At 41.3% G+C, this 20,032-nt stretch overlaps 1 protein-coding gene across 1 annotated transcript in view; it reads right to left on the reverse strand.

Moving 5' to 3' along the window:
• Nucleotides 1-212: 212 nt before the first annotated feature.
• Nucleotides 213-20,032, reverse strand: part of LOC137648150 (ubiquitin-associated domain-containing protein 2-like) — an 82,329-nt gene continuing 62,509 nt past the window's right edge. The window contains exons 4-8 of the mRNA XM_068381082.1: nt 19,125-19,274; nt 16,911-17,079; nt 12,128-12,358; nt 11,916-11,976; nt 213-1,384 (exon numbers count right to left, since the gene is read on the reverse strand). Coding sequence (XP_068237183.1) covers nt 1,242-1,384; nt 11,916-11,976; nt 12,128-12,358; nt 16,911-17,079; nt 19,125-19,274 — 754 coding nt within the window. The 3' untranslated portion in view covers nt 213-1,241. The remainder of the gene's footprint in view (nt 1,385-11,915; nt 11,977-12,127; nt 12,359-16,910; nt 17,080-19,124; nt 19,275-20,032) is intronic.

A 20,032-nucleotide genomic window follows, 5' to 3' on the forward strand; every position in this document is an offset into this window, starting at 1 on the left:
TATTTTAATGTTTGTTTTGAACGGCCATGTTTGATACTTATACTGTATTTAGCGCACACCTATTTTATTTAATTTTCTAAAAAAACAAAAATGTATAAATCGAGAGAGCATATATGTGTACTGTAGTTCCAAGTTTCATGTTGGATACTTGGGGCCTAACACAGTGAATATCTATATTTGTTAAAACTAACAGGCAAAATTTTACAGCCAGGTCAATTTAATAAATATTTTATTCAAGTGTATGTATACATATATAAAATTTATAGTATATAAATATTTGTGTATACAGTATTGTTTATGTATGACAAAAGTGTATCTGTATGTGCAATACACATAAACTGTACATACAAATAGATAAGCACATAGTTACAGAATTTTTGCAAAAATATGTATAAACATAAACTACAATACTAATTAATATGACTTGAGTTTAACACCCCAATATGGGGAGGGGGAAGGGTACAGATCCCATAAAAAGACTAAATTTTCCCTATGTTTTAACATTTCTGGTCGTTAATTACTATTCTTTCATATGGCTGAAAGTCTGCATACTACCCGTGTAAAAAAAATGGTAGCCTAACTAAATGTCTGAAACAGCCACAAATGTCTTAGTTCAGAGAAAGGCTACAACCTACGAAGGGAATATCTTTGCTCATTATGACCACATTATTCAAATATTCCCACTCACTACTGCACATATGGTACAAAATTACCTTTATACTGTTAGAGTAAAACCATATTTCTAAGACACCTTACTTCATATTTTATAAGTTAGGAATATTAATAAACGAATATAATTTGTATGCATAGTGTATAATGCTTTACACTAATTTAGATTTGGCTTTGACAAGGGGAATGTTATATATACTAACCTGGTATTCACTGATGAATTACCTAACCATATGGAAGATATTTAATAATTCTTAAAATATTTGCAAATTAAAATATCTGCTGTTTGTTCTAATCTGGGGAAGAGTAAAGAGTTTTCATCAACAATCACTTGTAGGAATAAATAACCTCAGTCAGATATGTATTTTTTTTCATTGCAATCTTTCTAATTACACTTTGGTAGAACAATCTATTCTTCCAGTAGAAAATAATTTCTCACACAACATAACTTCTATGAGTTAATAAAAACCAGCTGTCTTTTAAAAGACTTATAAAATAATCTAAATGCACAAAGGCCATCTACTCTGGACCCATCACAATTTATAAATAAATTTACTACCTGATTACAACTATCATGACTCCTGTAATAGTAGATGTGTTGCTGTGTTGACATCATTGTTACAAGTTTGAAGAGCATTTATCACTCTCTGGCGATCAAACCCCATTTCAACTAGAGTTTGAACTTGTTCTTCAGTTGGAGGTGGTGGGGGATGACCTAAACAAAAATTGATTGGATAAGTTTTTCTAAAGATTTTAGGTCTTTCTATGCAATACGTCAGTATTCCAGATGGCTCACTAAAGGAACACATTTTATAATGCAAAACCAGATTTTCATACACAAATCCATAAATCAACAGGTGCTTATCCAATGTGAGATGATCTCCAGACATGTCTACAAATAATCACAACAAACACTTTCAACAACCCTCACCCAACCTGGGTCACTTATGCTTAGACCTTTATTCCGTTGTGTTCTAATCTCAGGATGGGAGGAGGACTGGGATTCCCCTCTCCTGTATAATTACTTCTTGTGAGATATCAAGGAAGAGGAGCTTGAGGGAAAGCAACTCTAGTTTTGGGGTGTCTGAATGTCTATGGATGTAGTAAGATAGTGAGTAAAAGATGGGAGACTGGAATGTTTTGGAAGAGAAGGATGGATGTATTGGCCTTGTGTTAGACAAAGATAAAAGGGAAGTGTGTCTGGGATTGAAAGGGGAAGAGCAGAAGTGTGTGTGACTTTATTGCAGAGTGAATGGATGACATGTAAAGAATGGAATGGAAGGAGGTATCATCTAGCTTAATGTGGGTAAGGGTTAGGTTGGGAAAGGAATGTTGGGCTTTTGTCAGTGTGAATGGGCCAGGTTGTGAGAAAAGTGGAGAGCAGAATGAATTAGGTGCTTCAAAGGACTGGGTAGAAGGAATTTTGTAGTTGTGATGGGCAACTTGGATATTTAGCCAGAGTGGGGGCTCGAGAGATAGGAGTCATAGGGAAGTATGATGTACCAGGTAAAAATGAGTGGTGAGAGGCTGCTAGATATGTGTCGAACAAGAACTGGTGATAAGTTTTTCTGATAATCTTTCTGATTGAAGAAAAATTAGTTATAGCAAGAGTGGAGATAGAATGGGGGTTGTATAAGGAAGATAGTCAAGGTTGAAGAGTTGAAAATACCAAAGGTAAAAAGTTAATTTATTTGTAATATAACGTTAAATGGAGGAGTGGAAGCAGATGTACGTCAGTGTGAAAGGGGGATGTAGTGTTGGGGGCAATGAAGGGAGTGGTAAAGAATAGAGGGTTAAGAATGAATGTAAAGAGAGTTTTGTAAGTGAAAGTGATTACCATCTGTGATGTATGGATCAGACTTGTGGGGGAGGGAAGTGACGGAGACAGAAATTGAATGTCTTCAAGATGAAGTGACTGAGGAGTACGGCTGGTGTGTCTCGATTGGTATTTAGCACATGAAGCGCTACTGTGGTAGATGATGGGGGAGGATGGGCTGTGGCACCCTAGCAGTACCAACCAAACTCGGCTGAATCCCTCGTCAGGCCAGGAGGAACGACAATAAGAAAGATCCTAATTTTTTATTTTTAATGTCGGCTACCCCAAATTTGGGGGAGTGCCATGGTAGATAGAAAACCTGGCCTTTACACCAAAATAAAATTTTATAGGTTGGACAGGAAGATGGAAAGTGGGAATGCAAGTAAAGTAGAAGGCTAAAAAGTGGATACAGTAAGGAAAAAAGGAAAGCTACAAAGACTTGCAAGAAATGCCTAAAGCGTACTGCATTAGGTGCACTAATGAGATCAAACCCCCAGGGGAATGTCTTTGTGTGTCTAATCTCTTTCATAAAATCTGCCCAGACAGATATTTCCATATTCATTTGAATGCCATGGAAATAGAAAGTGCACAGAACTTGTGATCTTTAATATTTGTCAGATCCTTAGGTATAACTGGGTGATGGATTGATGTAATGATTCAGCCTGAGTACCAAGGAGGTAAAGACTGAACAAACATTGTGTGCTTAAAGTTGTGCAAGGTCCTATTTTGATGGGCCTGTGTATAACCTCGTGATCATTTTTTTCAGCTAGCAGAAAATAATTTCGAGAGATCAGGGCTCTCTTCTAACCTGTGTTTTATGAACAGCATGGTAAAGAATCTAAGGAAGCTTTATTCCCCATTAGACCTGATAGGGAGAAGTAAATATATGCTGGGGTTGCAAAGGAGAGTTATAATATCTGAAGACCTGGTCTTGACTATTCAATTGCGGGTATAAATAGGCTTACCAACATCCAATTCCCGGTGTGAGAAATAATGCATGACAGCATGTAGTTTGCAGACTCTTCCTTAGAGGAAGCTTATGCCAATGAAAACATTATCATGCTGATTAAGCCTATGATGGAAGCTTTACTGAGAGGTCTCACTTGGTTTTAAACAACCCTGCTAGATGCTTCAAAAGGTTAAGAAATATTTTTTACTGTACATCCAGAACTCTACTCAGACTCGATCCAGAGTTGACTCGTAACTGTTGAGGGTCCAGAGACCGGTCTTGATCTTTCAAGACCCGGAAGTTTATGATCATATGAATAAAGGCTTCAAGCAGTGAAGTGCCTTAGTGGTTACACCTAGCGATGATTCCAACCAAATTTCCCTGATAAAGATTTGGTTGTACAGTTCCTCTATGGTGCAACAATGACTGGAGCTGCTATTTCTAACATCGAGGGAACAATTGAAACACTTCTGCAAGATTAGCAATGCTAAGTGTGTACTATAGGACATGCTAATGCCTGTGTTGATGATCATTCCAGCAGTATGATTTGAATTCTGCTCAGGGGTTCAGTATCATATTAAGAGCTGAAAGAACCTAACCTGACATCACTCTGTGCTCTTCTACTCACCATAACACCTGTAATGCTACTTGACACAGATTTTCAAAAGGGGGGTGGGGCACTTGATACAGTAGGTAATGTTCTTCATGCCTAAGGCCCAATTGGACTTTGCCTCTTGAGTCAGATTTCTATGGGCCTTAAAAACTTGAACCCAATTCATCAGCCTCTTTGGTACTTTCCTCTGAGAATGTTTATCTACACCACCTCCAAAACTGGGACTGTATGCCATCTAGAACTGACGTTGCTTTCTAAATTGGAGCTGGGAAATTACTATATTATCATCATTTCCAGAGCAATTTTTAATCAAGATACTTTTCAATGTACAAGTATATTTAAACACTATCCTTATATCTATTTTTTTTAAAAGGGTTATGACATTTAAAAAAACTTCCTGAAATGATAATTTATTGCTTCCTTTTTCTCTAATTTGACACTATAAAATGATTTTTTTAGCTCTACTCATAGCTTTCTGGAAAATATTTGGGATAGCAGAGATTAGTGTCATCTCCCATGCTAAACATGATAAACAGGGTGAAAATACAAATTACACTGCTTTTTTTAATCACAAACATTTGTAAGGTCAAATAAGAGTTATGACAAAAGGGAAGTTATTGTGTTAGGCAAAATAAAATCAATACATTAAAGAATCTTAATTTATTATTCAATTAAAAAGGGATATTAAATCTTAACACTGGGAAGGGTAAACAGCTAAAACTCATCCATGTTTGAAGAAGACGAGACAACAGCTAACAACGCTGAACGATTCAGAAATCAAAACACACTCAATCACCAGCACATTTGACCAAATTTTAAATCAAATTTATGTAACGTTATTCAAAATAAAAATAATACTAACCAAAACGGAATTCCTGTTACTCATCATAATATTCCAAGATTCCTCACTTCATGAATATGCTGATTCTGCAAAAATGGAAATATGGGGGGGCAAGTCTAAGTGCAGGTAGACTGGGCCCCAGTTGTAGCAGTGGTTCTTTTGGCTATGCGATGATGTAGTAATTGTGTCATCCATAGCAGACAGTTTAGAGCATTGGAGGTGGTGTGTCGAGTTCAAAAGTGATTGAACTGGAAGGTCTACCTTATACACACTGAGTCCATGCTTTGTACATTTATACACTGATCCTAGAGTAGGGGAGACACTGTTTCTTTGGTATTTATGTCGTACTGAATTCCCTGTTTTGGCCTTTTACAGTTAAGGCCTAGAAGACCACACAACAGATTAACTGCAAAAATATGTACGACAGACAGAGAGGTTGATTGTATGTTGCCATGCTGAAAGCATTTATTTTGAATTTTCATGAATGCGTCTGGAGTCTCAGGACAGATACCGGAGTTCATGTGTACTAATGGATTGTTTTAAACAAATATCAAAAATTTTAAACAATTTTTATTTTTCCTAACATACTCACCGAGAACTACTTTTCTGTGGAGTCACTTGGTGACCTCTCAATCTCGACCAAGGTTTTCCCGCCGTTACCCCCCTACCCCGCTCTATATAGGTTTTACCCCCGCCGCCAGAGGATGCGCCCTGAGGGCAGGATTAGGGCAGGTCACTGCCTCTCTGGGTCAGCATCGCCATTAAGTTCGTCGTTTAGCCCAACTTGGCAATGGAAGGATGGCACTCGGGGACGGAAGGGAGGGCCATTACCCGAAAAGTAGTTCTCGGTGAGTATGTTAGGAAAAATAAAAATTGTTTAAAATTTTTGATTTGTTCCGACACAAATACTCACCGAGAACTACTTTTCTGTGGAGACTTATACTTTAGGAGGCGGGAGTGCCATTCTGCCACTTGGTTCGGCACATAGTGCCTAGAGGGCTAAGGAATGCGGGGCCTATCAGAGAGCGGAGAGAGGGTAACTGCGGAACCTTACGCTATTATCTAAGACTCACCTCTTAAAATTTCTTCTGCTGAATTTCCTCCTGATGAAGTAGCGAAGAATTTATTCTCCGTTGGGGACATCTTCTAGCCTACCGCTACACAGATTGGAGGGCGGCGATGACTGTCCCAATGGAGAATCCATCCAAGGATTTTCTTGAATAATCCTTGAGATAGTGGGCAGTCAAGGTCGACTGGTGCGACCAAGTGCCAGCTTGTAGGATCTGTCCCACCGCCATGTTTCTCTCAAAGGCCAAGGAAGTGCTCAGGCCCCTGATGTCATGGGGGCGGGGAGTGCCTGGCACTGCCATCTTATCCTCTTCATAAGTTCTAGCGATGACTTGTCTCAGCCAGAAGGAAATGGTGTTCTTGGAGACTTGCTTCTTATTAACACCTGTGGAGACGAAGAGGTTCTTGGCACCTGGTCGGAGATGAGCCGTCCTTTCCAGGTACTTCCTGAGCGTCCTTACTGGGCATAACTTCAAGTCTTCCGTATTGCCTGTCCTGGGAATGGCCGGAATTGAGAAACCTTCAAACTTCGGGTCCCAGACTGCTGGGTTCTGAGTCTTCGCCACAAAGGAGGGTACGAACCTGAAGGACACTTCCTTCCACCCTTTGGAGTGCGCAACGTCGTAAGACAGACCATGGATCTCACCCACTCTCTTAGCTGAAGCCAAGGCTAGCAAGAAGACGGTCTTGAGGGTGAGGTCTTTGTCCCCGATATCTTTGAGGGGTTCAAAGGGAGGACGACTTAGCATTTTCAGGACCTTGGCCAGGTCCCATCTGGGCACTCTCCTAGCTTGAGGAGGGCAGGACTGCTCGAAACTCCTAATCAGCATCGCTGTGTGTTTCGAGGTCCCCAGGTCGATGCCTTTTAGGAGGAAGACTTGGCCTAAGGCTGCCCGTACTCCTTTAATGGCTGGGATTGACATCCCTATTTCATCCCTAAGGTACACGAGAAACTCAGCTATGTCTGGGACTGAAGCTTTAAGAGGTCTTATGTGTTTCTCCGAGCACCACTTCGTAAAGGCGGCCCACTTCGCCTGGTATACCACGGTAGAGGATTTTCTTAGGTATAGGGACATCCTCTTAGCTGTGGAGGAGGAGTACCCCTCCTTCTTCAAGAGCCGCTCGATAGTCTCCAGGCATGAAGGCGAAGAGAGAGAGGGTTGTCGTGGAACTTGAGGAAGTGAGGTTGACGCAGCAGATCTGACCTGGGGGGCAGAGGCCAAGGCGGTTGGCTTGCCAGGTCTTTTAGATCCGCGAACCACTCCCTCTCCGGCCACCAGGGCGCTACCAAAGTCATCCTTAGGTTTTGGGAGGCTCTTACTCTGTTGAGTACCTGCCTTAACAGCGTGAAGGGGGGAAAAGCGTATACGTCCAAGTTGTCCCACTTGTGCTGGAAGGCGTCTTCTAGGGCTGCTCTTTGGTCTGGTACCGGGGAGCAATAGACCGGTAGCTTGGCGTTGAGCTTTGTTGCAAAGAGATCCATCACAGAGGAGCCCCAGCGTTGAATGATGAGTCTGGCTACTTCCGGGTGTAGGGACCACTCTGTCCCCACTATCTGACCCATTCTGCTGAGGCCGTCGGCTAGCACGTTTCTCTTCCCGGGGATGAACCTTGCTAGCAGTACCACCTGTTGCTCGTCCGCCCAATGCAGGATGTTTATGGTGAGGTCGCACAGTTCCTTCGATCTCATGCCCCCTTGCTTCTTTATGTAGGCTACCACCGTGGCGTTGTCGCACATTAAGGCCACGGTGTTTCCCCTCAACCGACTTGCAAAGTGCAGACATGCCTTCTGGACTGCTTTTAGCTCTAGGACGTTGATGTGGAGATGTCTTTCGGTCTCCGACCAGGTACCGCTTGCTGTCTCCTCCCAAAGGTGGGCTCCCCACCCTAGGCTGGAGGCGTCTGTGAACAGGAGGTACTCGGGGGGACAGGACCCGAGGGGCATCCCCTTGAGGGAGTTCGACTGGCAGTGCCACCATTCTAGGGCTGTTCTCGTGTCTGGAAGGACAGGAATCAACGCCTTCTGAGCGCCTGTCTGGGACCAGAGGCCCTTGAGGTTCCATTGCACGGGTCTGAGCCGCATCTTCCCTTGGGGAACCAGTTTCTCTAATGAGACCAGGTGACCTATTAGTCTCTGCCAGTCTTTCGCCCTCCTGGAATGTTCTGACAGGAACGGCTGAATGATGTGATTGAGATTCCGTATCCTGTCTTCCGAGGGGAAGACCTTCCCCTGCACGGTGTCCAACGTCATACCCAAGTACCCCATTCTGTTGGATGGCGTTAAGTTCGATTTTTCCAGATTGATAATGATTCCCAGATTCCTGCAGAACTGGAGGAGGTTCCTCCCTTGCTCTTCCAAGAGGGCCTTTGAGTTGGAAAGGAGCAACCAGTCGTCTAGGTATCTGATGAGACGGATACCTCGTTCGTGAGCCCACACTGAGACCGTCGCGAAGACCCTCGTGAACACTTGAGGGGCCGTCGACAGGCCGAAGCAAAGGGTCTTGAACTGCAGGATCTGGGAGCCCCATTTTACCCGGAGGAACTTCCGACTCGACGGGTGTACAGGGATCTGGAAATATGCGTCCTTGAGGTCGACCGTCATCATGTAATCTTTCTCCCTCAAGGACATCAGGACGGATTTCGGGGTGTCCATCTTGAAGTCCGTCTTCTTGACGAACTTGTTGAGGGCCGACAGGTCTATCACGGGTCTCCACCCCCCCCGTTGCTTTCTCTACCAGGAACAGGCGGCTGAAGAAGCCTGGGCCTGGGAGAAGGACTTCTTCCATGGCTCCCTTCTCTAACATGGAGGAAACCTCTCCTTGAAGGGTGGCCCTTTTCAACGGGTCCCTGGGAGCCAACCATTCTGTCTGGGTGGCTGGAATAAGAGGGGGTGGGTCCGCTACGAAGGGGAGCCTGTAGCCTTCTTTCAGGACGGACACCGTCCAAGTATCCGCCCCTGGTGTTTTCCATGCTTGCCAATGAGGTCCGAGGCATCCCCCAACCCGAGGCTTGGGCGGGAGTAGGGGGCCTCTCCCTCTACCTTCTCCTAGAGGGGCGGCCTGATCTGCCTCTCTTCGAGACGGAGTAACCCGACCTGAAGGAGCTGGCAGAAGCTGGTGCTCCCCTGCGGGAGGGCTGCGGAGTAGTTGTCCAGGAGGAGGAAGGGGCGTCCCTCCTCGAAGAGCTGGGGGCGGCCTGAGGAGTCACGGCGCTATCCGAGACTGATCTCCTGTATGGCGGCCTTCTGGAAGATGCTTGTCTGGGGACGTTGGTCTCTCTCCTCTTGGACACCTTCTCCATTAGAACTTCCAGTTCCTTCAAAGGGAACAGAGACTCACCCCCTAAGGGTAGGCTACGCACAACTCGGGCTTCCCTGTCCGGGATCCTCCTTGACAACTTAGAGAGCACTGTGTCACGTTTCCTAAGCACCCAGTTGGCCGTCAAGGCGAGTGCTTGGTAAGCCAGAAACTTGAGGGTTTTCCCCCCGGAGGTGAGAAGGTCCGTCAGGAGACTCTGTTGCTCTGGATCTTCGGGGTTTATGGAGGCTTGCACGTTCACCAACGTGGAGGCCCACCAGTCCAGCCATGAGGAGACGTTCACCAGGTCCCTTGACATCTCCTCCATCATGGCGGCTTCCGTGGGCGAGAAGGAAACAGGGGCTGAAGAGGCCCTTTCGTCCGAGCCGCCTTGTCCCAGGATGTCTAAGGCCGGGTCCACTTTACAGGGGCCTGGGCGCCGCCCTTCAGGAATATACACCTTCCCTTGCGTCTTGAGACCCTGGAGTAGTTTGGAGGCACTCTGGGACTTGGGGGCCTCCGCATTGCTGGCCACCAAGTTATCTATGTACTCTTGTCCCAGTACTAGGTCTGGGGCAAGAGGAAGGGCCAGGGAGGACTTCGGAAGGGCGTCGTGGTGAGTGAATCTCAGGAGGCTTGACCTCCAGGAATTCACCTTAGGAGTCGAGGGTTCTGCGATCCCATGGAGCCTCCTGATGAGACATACCACCCTTCTGTACGCGGAGTCCTCCGACGGGGGAGCCTCGCCTCCGTCGGCTGAGGCCTCGGCCTAGCGTGGGGGTGCAGGGTTGCTTGGACGGTAGACCGGGCGTCCTCCTCTTGGGTCCAGGGAGGTCGACCCGTAACCGTAGGGCGCTCCGTAAGAGGGTGGATCTCGCCGTAAGGCGGGTGCCACCGGCTCAGGGAGGGCCCTCGGCTGCCCCAAGGCTCTGGAAGCCGAGGACACGGTCCCGGTGGGCTGACCCGACAACGGGAACCGGTCCTTCTTGCTCGATGACCGCACCAGCTGGGCTGGTTCGGTCAGGCTGCCTTCAAGGAAGCGCGTTTCCCCCCGCTGGGCGGGGTGAACCGGAGGCCTCGAGGACTTATGCTTATGAGCGAGGACCTTCCTGCGTGGCAGGTCGAGCGGTTCTAGGCTGTGCGTAGGGAGCGGCAGCCTAGAGGCTCGTTCACTGGACCGAGAGTCTGGAGAGTGGAGCCTACGTCTCCTGAAGGGACGTAGACCCATTCGCCTCCGGGAGAGGCATCTCTCCTATACTTACGGGAGTGAGAGCGGGGGCGCTTCCTGCTGTGTAGCGACCTTGACCTGGAGCGGGAACGATCGCTTTCGGACCGCTCTCTCTTCCGGTGCCGTTTCTCCCTGACTTCTCCCCCGGAGGATGAATCCACCTCTGACGAGTCTGAGGGCGCCACGTTCCTCGCGTAACGGTTGCCCGCGTGATGCGTGGGGGAAGCTCTTCGCCGTCGGACGTCTGAGACTGGATGTTGGAGGAAGTCTTCGGGGACCGCTACTCTATCCATGCCAGGGGGCCAGGGGTCCAGGGTCACGTCCATTCTTAGCGGTGACCTCCCCGGTGTTTTCGGCAGCTTCCACCCGAAAGCATCGCTACTCGGGCGGCGAACTCTAGCGTGGCTGTCCTCTGGCGGGGGAGAGCCCGACGCACCGGCCCACGAGGGCGGTGGGGACTCTGAAATAACGACACTGCCCCATACGGAGTCTTCTGAGGACGCGTGGTCCCCTGCCACGTGGCCTGATTCACCCGAAGCACTACCGGACCCTCCGTTATCTCTAGAGGGGCCTGCCCTTGGTTCTTCCCTCACACTGGGTTCACCGGGAAGAACGCTATGGCTAATCACAACACTGGGGGCTTGCTGCCCTCTCCTCTGCAAAGGAGACGGAGAAGCCGAGGCTTCGTCGGACCGATCACTGACCGACGGTAAAGAAGAAACGCCACTCACTTTTCTGGGGGAACACTTAGACGACTTCTTCTTTTTGGTACTGTACCGTACCCACTGTATATCGTCCCAGCTTACGCACTCCGGACACGTGTCCGCGGTGGAGCAAACTTTTCCCCTGCACGTGGAACAAAGGGAATGAGGGTCCACTTCTGGCTTAGAGAGGAAAGCCCCACACGACTTTCCGGCTCTAGGACCAGGGCAACGACGCACATGCTCCATCGTTCGCACACGAAGGGCCAACACTAGCGAGTTATAAGCACACTGGGATATACGCAGGGGGAACGCACTGAAACACTTGCGAATAACGCACTACGCAAGAAAAACACAAGTCCCCACACTGGAAACACATGGAATCACAAACGCGCCAAAGGATCGAGAGAGCGAGAGAGTGAGATGTTTCACATCTCACGACCAAGAACTTAATGGCGATGCTGACCCAGAGAGGCAGTGACCTGCCCTAATCCTGCCCTTAGGGCGCATCCTCTGGCAGCGGGGGTAAAACCTATATAGAGCGGGGTAGGGGGGTAACGGCGGGAAAACCTTGGTCGAGATTGAGAGGTCACCAAGTGACTCCACAGAAAAGTAGTTCTCGGTGAGTATTTGTGTCGGAACAAATTTAGTTTAAAAATCTGACAATATTGTATATCTATTGTAAAATAATTTATTCTTAAAAAACAACTAAAAACTATCAAAAATTACAATACCTGGGTTATTTTGTCGTCTACCTATCATATCAGGGATGAAGTGAGGTACAGCACCATTAGCCTGTAATAAGATAAATCATTCAACAATATCTGTTGCGGTTCAAGTTTGACCAGTTCTTTTTTCAATTTTACTAATGAACATCCAACATGTCTCAATTTCTTTGTTCACAAATAAAAAAATAAACCTAAAAGTACTTCTGTACTATACTTACCCCTGGTCTATTTCTCATTTCCCGAGCTCGATTAATCATAATCTGTTGTTCCCAAACCTCTATCTGTTCTTGTCGCTGAAGTTCCAAAGTAGCACCAGCAGGGCCTTCAGGTGGTGGTGGTGATGCTAAAAGGCGAGCAAGGGTAGCTTTCGCACCTCTTGCTAGCCAACCCGGAACCCATGGAACTTGTTGTACCCAAAGTACATTGTAACGATAAAAAAACCCTGCAATCTGAAAATACGGTACAAAGTGTAAACACAAGCAATTAATAAACACACAACTTCTTCATAACATTTATGAACTTCATCCCAGAATATTACCTAGCATAACAATTATTGATTCATAAAATAAAAAAAATATGCAACGATCACAAGGTGATGGAATTCAAACATGAATGATAAATGATATCATTACAGTATTTTGATTCAACCCATAGGAAATGAAAAGTTTGAGACATATCTCAAGGGTCTTTAAATTAAAAATATTTGAAGATGGGTTTAGTCCGTGGAAATCAGAAGCAGTAGCCAGAGATTATAGATAGTGCTGCAAATTAAAGATATTTAATCTACACTATTTTACAGTCACAACTACCTGACAGGTATAATCGAGTTCTAAACATTAAACCTCTTTACTGAAAAACATGACATATCCCTCAATCATGTCAAATACTCAATTTTGTTTGTCGAGCAGAATATCACCTGTCTTTACCCTCTTCTATATAATCTGAGTAAAAAAAAATTGCATTCAATGTCATGCAAAACTGGGTTAAATTTAAAAGTTACTGAACAGTATGTTACAGCTACAATTTCTCAAACTCTCCAAATGAAAATGACCCCAGTACTTGGCAGTCTTTAAATAAGCAGGGAGGTTACAAATGATTGGAAAACTGGTCTGGTGAAATGGAAGAATAAAATAGAGATGTTGCAGATGATGACTGAACTGAACATCTCGCATACTAGAAAGCAGTATAAGGGTAGAAACAAATTCAGTAGTGTTTAGAAATAAGGAATCGGAAGTCGAGGCAAAACGAGACTAAGCAAAGTTGGAGTATTGGCCGATAATAAAATGACAGATGATGTGATGTAATAACCATGAAAATAAAATTAAAGGAAAAAAAATGCACATTCTCAGTGAATCAACAGAAAGAAATAAATATTTCTTTTTACTCATCAGATGAATTGTTAGAAAACTGAGAATATACCAAAAGATGAGAAATAAATGAAAACGATGTTTAATCTGAGCTGGAGTTTAGAATGTAATGTGAGAATATAGCTATAGAAAGATGAAGCAATAAGGAATTCTCTCCAAGAAAGTGATAAAAAAGGAAGGCTTAACAAGCCTTCACATAAGAATTGATAACACGAAGGAGAGAAGTTGATATTCAAATTATATATAAATGTATATACTGTACTGTACAGCAGTACTAGAAGCAAATCGGTATATGAGCATTATATTGGTCTGTAAGCAAAAACTGTCATCTCTCGATAGGTTCCCTGTAAAGGTTGAAAAAAAAAAAAAAAAAAAAGGGTGTCCAAAAATTGTAAACTAAGTAATTCAGTTAGTGATAGCGAACGTCGTTCAAGAGAGAGAACTCACGATATTTTACCAGAAATGCACACAGAGGAAGATTCTCATCTATGTAGTAACCACTTCCTCCAGGTTTAATCAAGACTTACCTGTAAAATTTTTAAAATCTAAAAAATTTCCTAATCTCTTTTGTTTCAACCAATACATGGCTTTGAGGGGCGTGACTTGGCTCAACTGAAACAATGTCTTTTGGGGATTACTTAAAATGTCTACTTATTTTTGGTTCCTCAATAAATTTATTTCATTTAAAAACTTGGAAAGATGATTTTATATTCTGAAGGTTGTACATGGGAAAGTTTCATATCCCTTTTTATTTTATTTTAATATTTTTTCTTAAGGAAGTTTCTTGTTTTTCCAAAAAGTGAATGTACAGATTGTAGTTTATAAAAGTCCATATCTTTACATGCTTGAATGATAAAAAAATTATCAATATTGAAAGAAGTGAAATTTTGAGAAAATGGGCTTCAAAGTTTTTTTTTTTTTTTTTTTTTTTTTTTTTTTTGTATAAATTGCTTGAATATACTTTAGAATGCATAATTTTAGCGTTAATTTTAAACTCTTGGAAACATAATCACATAATCATCATCTTTCAGGGTTATTCCCTAAGCAGTAATGAGCCCCTCAAATCCAGAAATATATAAACTAGGTATAGCAAATTCCCATGGGTAAGACGTAGGAAGCCCAGATTGTCGCATTAGGAAATATAGTTTTCAGTTTACGTCAACCAGCAGCAATAAAACACGCTCAGATTGTTTACATGCTGCGTTTTAAGACTTCTTTCCCTGGTTTAGTTTAAAATTATTGCCTGGAATGTGCACAGAAATTATTTCTGGGAGATTATGTTCCCCATTCCCTTGTATCGTGTTGGGGGTAACTCTGTGATTTAAATGCGGGATACAGAATTTACTGAATACTACACACAGAGAAGAGAACTGTAAGGCTAGGCAAAACTTATGAAGTCTTCTCTGGTCTTCCCCTTGACTAAACACCAATAAAGCAAAATAGTAAAGGCGTATATTCAACGTTAATTTACTTTACATTTGAACGATCAGCTATCAGGTGACAACCCTAAAAAAAGTGAACAACCTTCTTCCATATAAAAAACTGCAGCCGGTCTTTAAAAAATCCAAGAATACTGTAATCAAATTTCAATTCATACGCTCATATCTAAAATTCTCTCAACAGCAATCATAGCAATTACAGAAGACAAACTCAAAAGTTAAATAACTCAAATGAATCGCAGGGCGAGATATACACGCGTACACTGTAACTAGTTAACAGAATATAGGCAAAGGGAACATGATGCACCATCCATTAGTTAGTTGCGATTAACCATTGACAGTTCCCATAGGGGAAGGCCTTTTGCAAAGAGAAAAAAATAGGAAATTTCTATTTTGGGGTGTGCACCAACATCTAAATACTTTTGAGAGAGAAGCAATATAAACATCAGGGGAGCTTCATAAAAATAACATAATACTGTTGGTTAGAAAAATTGCAGCATAAAAGTTGACTGTTTACATTTCAGGTAATCATTAAACCTGTGCAGTAGCAAGGTAACTGGTGTCCACAAAATACAGTATGTTGAATATAAAGATAAAAACATCAGGGAAGTGGCAAAAATCATACCTGAACAACCTTTCCACTAATGACATTTAACATGACAAAAGAAAACACTGTATGGCACACTCCTGCATTATAATAAGGAAAATTCATTGTAATTTGTAATTGACGTCTGGTCGCTCTGCCAATACAACACTATGAGGATCAAGAGGTAGGGGGTGGGACCTGGGACCAAGGGAATTCCATTCACGGGCAACTCCTCTTGGTTGGCCCTCCTAAACGGGCAATTTCCGGAGGAGCGGGTATAAAATTTTTTTGCTTTTCCCTAACTTCAAAAGCTTGATGCTTCATAGATATTATAAGCACTCTGACATGGGGATAAGATTCATCAAAACAATGAGTAAGAAAGCACAATAGAGATAGGGAAGAAGAGAACCATATTATGATGGATAGACAGCTCGAGGGGGAGAACCTTGGCAACATATTGGATTGTGAAACTAATATCAAGAGAGCCTTAAGAAAATAGTAATAACCTGAAAAAAGTCAAAAGGTATTACTTTACTATTGGTAAACTAAAAATAAAAATCTATGACACATACAAGGCCCATAATAACACTAAGTAGTGAATCCTGGTTATTAAAAAGGAAAACTTAAAATTTCAAGAGGTATGACTAAAATTTTTTTAGTTTCATAGCTGAAGTGTAGTGGAATGATAAAACAAATGAGAATATTGCTGAGACTGGATAACCAAAGGCTGTTAAACAGATATCAAACTTGATTAAGTCTGGGCATGTAATGAGGTGCAGTTAGTAATTGAATTACTAGATACAGTAGCAGCAAGATAGGACAAATAGAATATGAAAATCATAGAAGAGGGTATAGAATCCTGAACCAAACATAAGTTCAGGCAGTAAGGTCATGAGACAGGACAGGGAGACACAAGATACTATAATTCATTTCACATCTAGCTACAAAATAATTACATTGTTGATGATCATATTTATTTTATATGAAAATCCTGATCTTTGTAAAGAATACAAAATATCCTATACTAGCCTATGATATAATTATCAGACAAAATACTAGCTTTGTTAGATTCCAAAATTGTTATAAATACTGTAATAATAAAGTTAATACAAACTAATAAGCTAAAATAATTCATTGTTTTTAATTAAATAATTTTACTTGTTACCTCAGCATTTTTACATTATTTTTATTCATTACGTTTAAACCTTAATCATTTACTCAAAATTATTAACTGAAATGCAGTTCAACATGTAAACACTAATATTTTACCCATGTATATGGTACCATACAATTACTTTTCCTTAGCGTAATTTTTCTCCAGTTAACTTTGGCTTTAAAAAATTAGAATAATCTTCATGAAATCCAGATTTATATGTTTTACCGACTTGTGTATACAATAATCTTTATGGGATGAAATACTAGGGTTAGGCTTAAAATTTTTTAGTTTGCTATAAGACATTTATTAAAATAGTTTAGTACAGTACTGTATAAGATACCTTACATATAACCTTGATGATTTCATAAACTTTTCTTACATGCAAGTTGAGTATTTCAAACTTCCTATTGTTACACTAAATCCTTAAAATAAAACTTTAAACTTTGAACTTACTATGCCGCAAAAGGCTGATATTGCTGTCGCCGGAGAAGTGGAACATACTTGCAGACCCAGCAAATATGTTAACGTTTTTCCAGTAATTGGAATTCCCAAGACACTCGTTTGTGCCACTCTTGGTATATCAAATAAATAATTAACAAACAAAGGGAAAATGACACCATACCTGAAAGAAAATTGAGCAAAGAAGTTATTTTTATACTAATTAAAAACTGAAAATTCTGTGATTTTTAGTTTCTTATAGTTACAAGCAACCCACATTATTAAGAGACTAACTGGTATCCAATATGTAGAATGAAAATTAAAGTTTGTGTCTTTTGAAGCATCTGAAGGCATCAATAGCAACAAATTTACACCTCAAGGTATGGATAGCCAAGAAACTAAAAAAGCTGATTAGTCATTGAAACTACAGTAATTTCTAATATCTGCAAGACCAGCTTATCTTCAATAATGTTAAAGTTTTATGATTATTTAACAACAGGAAATATTGTTTTGGAACAAGAAAAGCTTCCAAAGGACATAATTGCCTTAAGCATAGAAAAATTAGGAGTGAACAAAGAAATACTGTAACGATAAACCAACAAAAACTCACAAGCCTAGTTTCCATTTCAGAGAAGAGTTTGTGCTAAACACTTCAGATCTTCTAACATGATTGTAAGGCTGTTCTGTTTAGATATCATTAGCTCAAATACTTATAATTTTGACCATATGACTGTAATGTACCCCATTTAGTCATCATCTCCCATAAGCATTATTTCAACAATAAATTTCTATTACGCACCTTAGTGCCTCACTTCAAAAAGAACTAGCACACACAAAGCATTTGCATTTACATTTTCAAAGGCCAATTGCTGTCCTGTAGTTGTTATGCTGGAGCAAGGTCTTCAGGCAATACAGTAAGGGTAGGCTCCACTGTGTAGGGGTGCCAATCGTAAAAATATTTCCCAAAAATACACTAATCAAAAATCAGCCCTCCACGGGTGGAGCCTACCCTTAATTAAAATTAAAAAGTATAGTACCTTCATCATTACCTTAAAAATGACTGGTATTGAATACTTTTTAAAAAGGAAGCTTTATTTTGGCTCTGACCTAATTGTGGAATGAATGATCTCCCTACCCATATGCAGTAGTACAATTAGTGAAACATAAGTTCAAACTTGGCACAAATGCCTTTTTGTGCACCAGGTTGCTCTAAGTCTTGTTTCATAGTTGATCTGTTATTATTCACCTTAATTTTATCATTTTCAACTTCTCTTTTATAGCTTATTTATTTCACCACTTCTTTTCGTAATGGGCGGATTTCCCTACTACAGGCCTTGGACCTGAGGTAATCTACATCCGCAACTCAAGAGATGATAATAATTTAATTTCCGATGGAAGAAGTGGAATATATAAACAACTAACGACCCTAACCTTATATCATGCCTAACTTCACATTCTAACAATTACAGTTTTATGTTTTCGGCCTTAACACCGTAACATAGGCCGTGTCCATTCTACAAAAAAATATTTAGAATATTTATCGACACACTATTACAGATCACCATTTATTGAGACTTTAGGTAGGCGAGACTTGACTCAGGTTAGTTAGACGAGGTTTACATTAGTATAAAGTCTCGGTTTATGTTATTTCCAGCTTACAATGGGGATTTCTGAAAGGAACCCTGTCATAGGTAGAATAATAACTATACATAGTTCTTTTTATTGTTATAAAGTAAATGTCCTCTACTGCCCAGGGATTATTGTAATACAGTAGATTCCAGATGTATGTATCAAGACATCTGTATTAAAGCTAAGGTACTTACATTTATAACTTGTACTCATTTAACACGTGTAATTCATTTGCGTTTGTTCTATACTGACACTTCTGCTATTACTGTTTATCATACAGGTATGCTTTCATAAATTGACCCCTTGTTGAGGGAGCGACGTTTTATTTAGCATTCATGCATTCATTTTACGTTAGAAATCTTACCTTGAATGATATTCCAAGTATAAAGTTGACTGTGGGCTTTAACTCATTCAATTTATTTGAATTATTATAAGTGGAATTTGGTTTGTAAGACTTATAGTTTATTTTATCGGATGTAAGAAAGTTTTGGATGTCCTATGCATCTCAGGCAATATTTACCAAAATACATACTAAGAATTCTAGGATATCCCAATAAAAATTTTGAGCAAAAATATCACCCAAAATGATATGAAACTTACGGCCCTGGAGGCAGAAATCCTCCTGAATGAAGATCTACGGCTAACCACTGAAGGGTCAAAATCGTCAGCACTTCAAGTACTGTTGTGAGAACTTGTGAAGCCACCAAACATGATGCAAATTTTTTTGACCCATACCGTCTCTCAAACACTCTGTCAAAATAAAATGCATTGAAAATAATTGCTTTACAAAACAATACCTACAACATTGATAGCTGAAGGGATCAGCATGCAACATAAATAAAAGTACTTTAGCTTCAATGTTGATTTATTGATATTCAAATCTATGGCAATCTTGACCCTCTACAGACTGTAGAGGGTTACAACTTTTAGCATGCCATAGACAGTCCACTGAAGACTACTAAATGTTGAATTGCTTCTTTAATTTTCCTTTTCACTTGTTCCTTATTCTCAACTTGCTTATTTACTCATCTTAATCCTTACCTTGCATGAAATTTCACCTCTCACAATATAAAGTACAATAAATACTTTGAGCATGAACTACGACTAAAAATGTTACTTGATATTAACAGTCTTGAACAAGAATTCTGAGCATACCACTTTTACAATAAAATGTTTGTTAATATGTGCACTTAATTCATAAACCCATGCTCATTAAGGATGAAAAAGATGAACAGTTGCCTTCCTCATATACACAAGAAATTTAATAACATCAAAAGTAAAATAAACTTATGCTCTCATACAAAAATCTATTAAAATCTGAGGACTATAATGGGCCATACATAATACAGTTAATGACATGAATCAATGTCAAAAAGACCAATTCTTAAACCACAAGCTAGCTGAAAAGCAACTTGAGGAATTGATTACTGTATTTTCATAATAATAAAGGGATAATAAAAAATCACATGAAGGTTTAGTCATATCATGAGGTCTCAACATTAAATTAC

Source organism: Palaemon carinicauda, chromosome 1 (assembly GCF_036898095.1).
Source record: "Palaemon carinicauda isolate YSFRI2023 chromosome 1, ASM3689809v2, whole genome shotgun sequence".
NCBI classification, from domain to species: domain Eukaryota; kingdom Metazoa; phylum Arthropoda; class Malacostraca; order Decapoda; family Palaemonidae; genus Palaemon; species Palaemon carinicauda.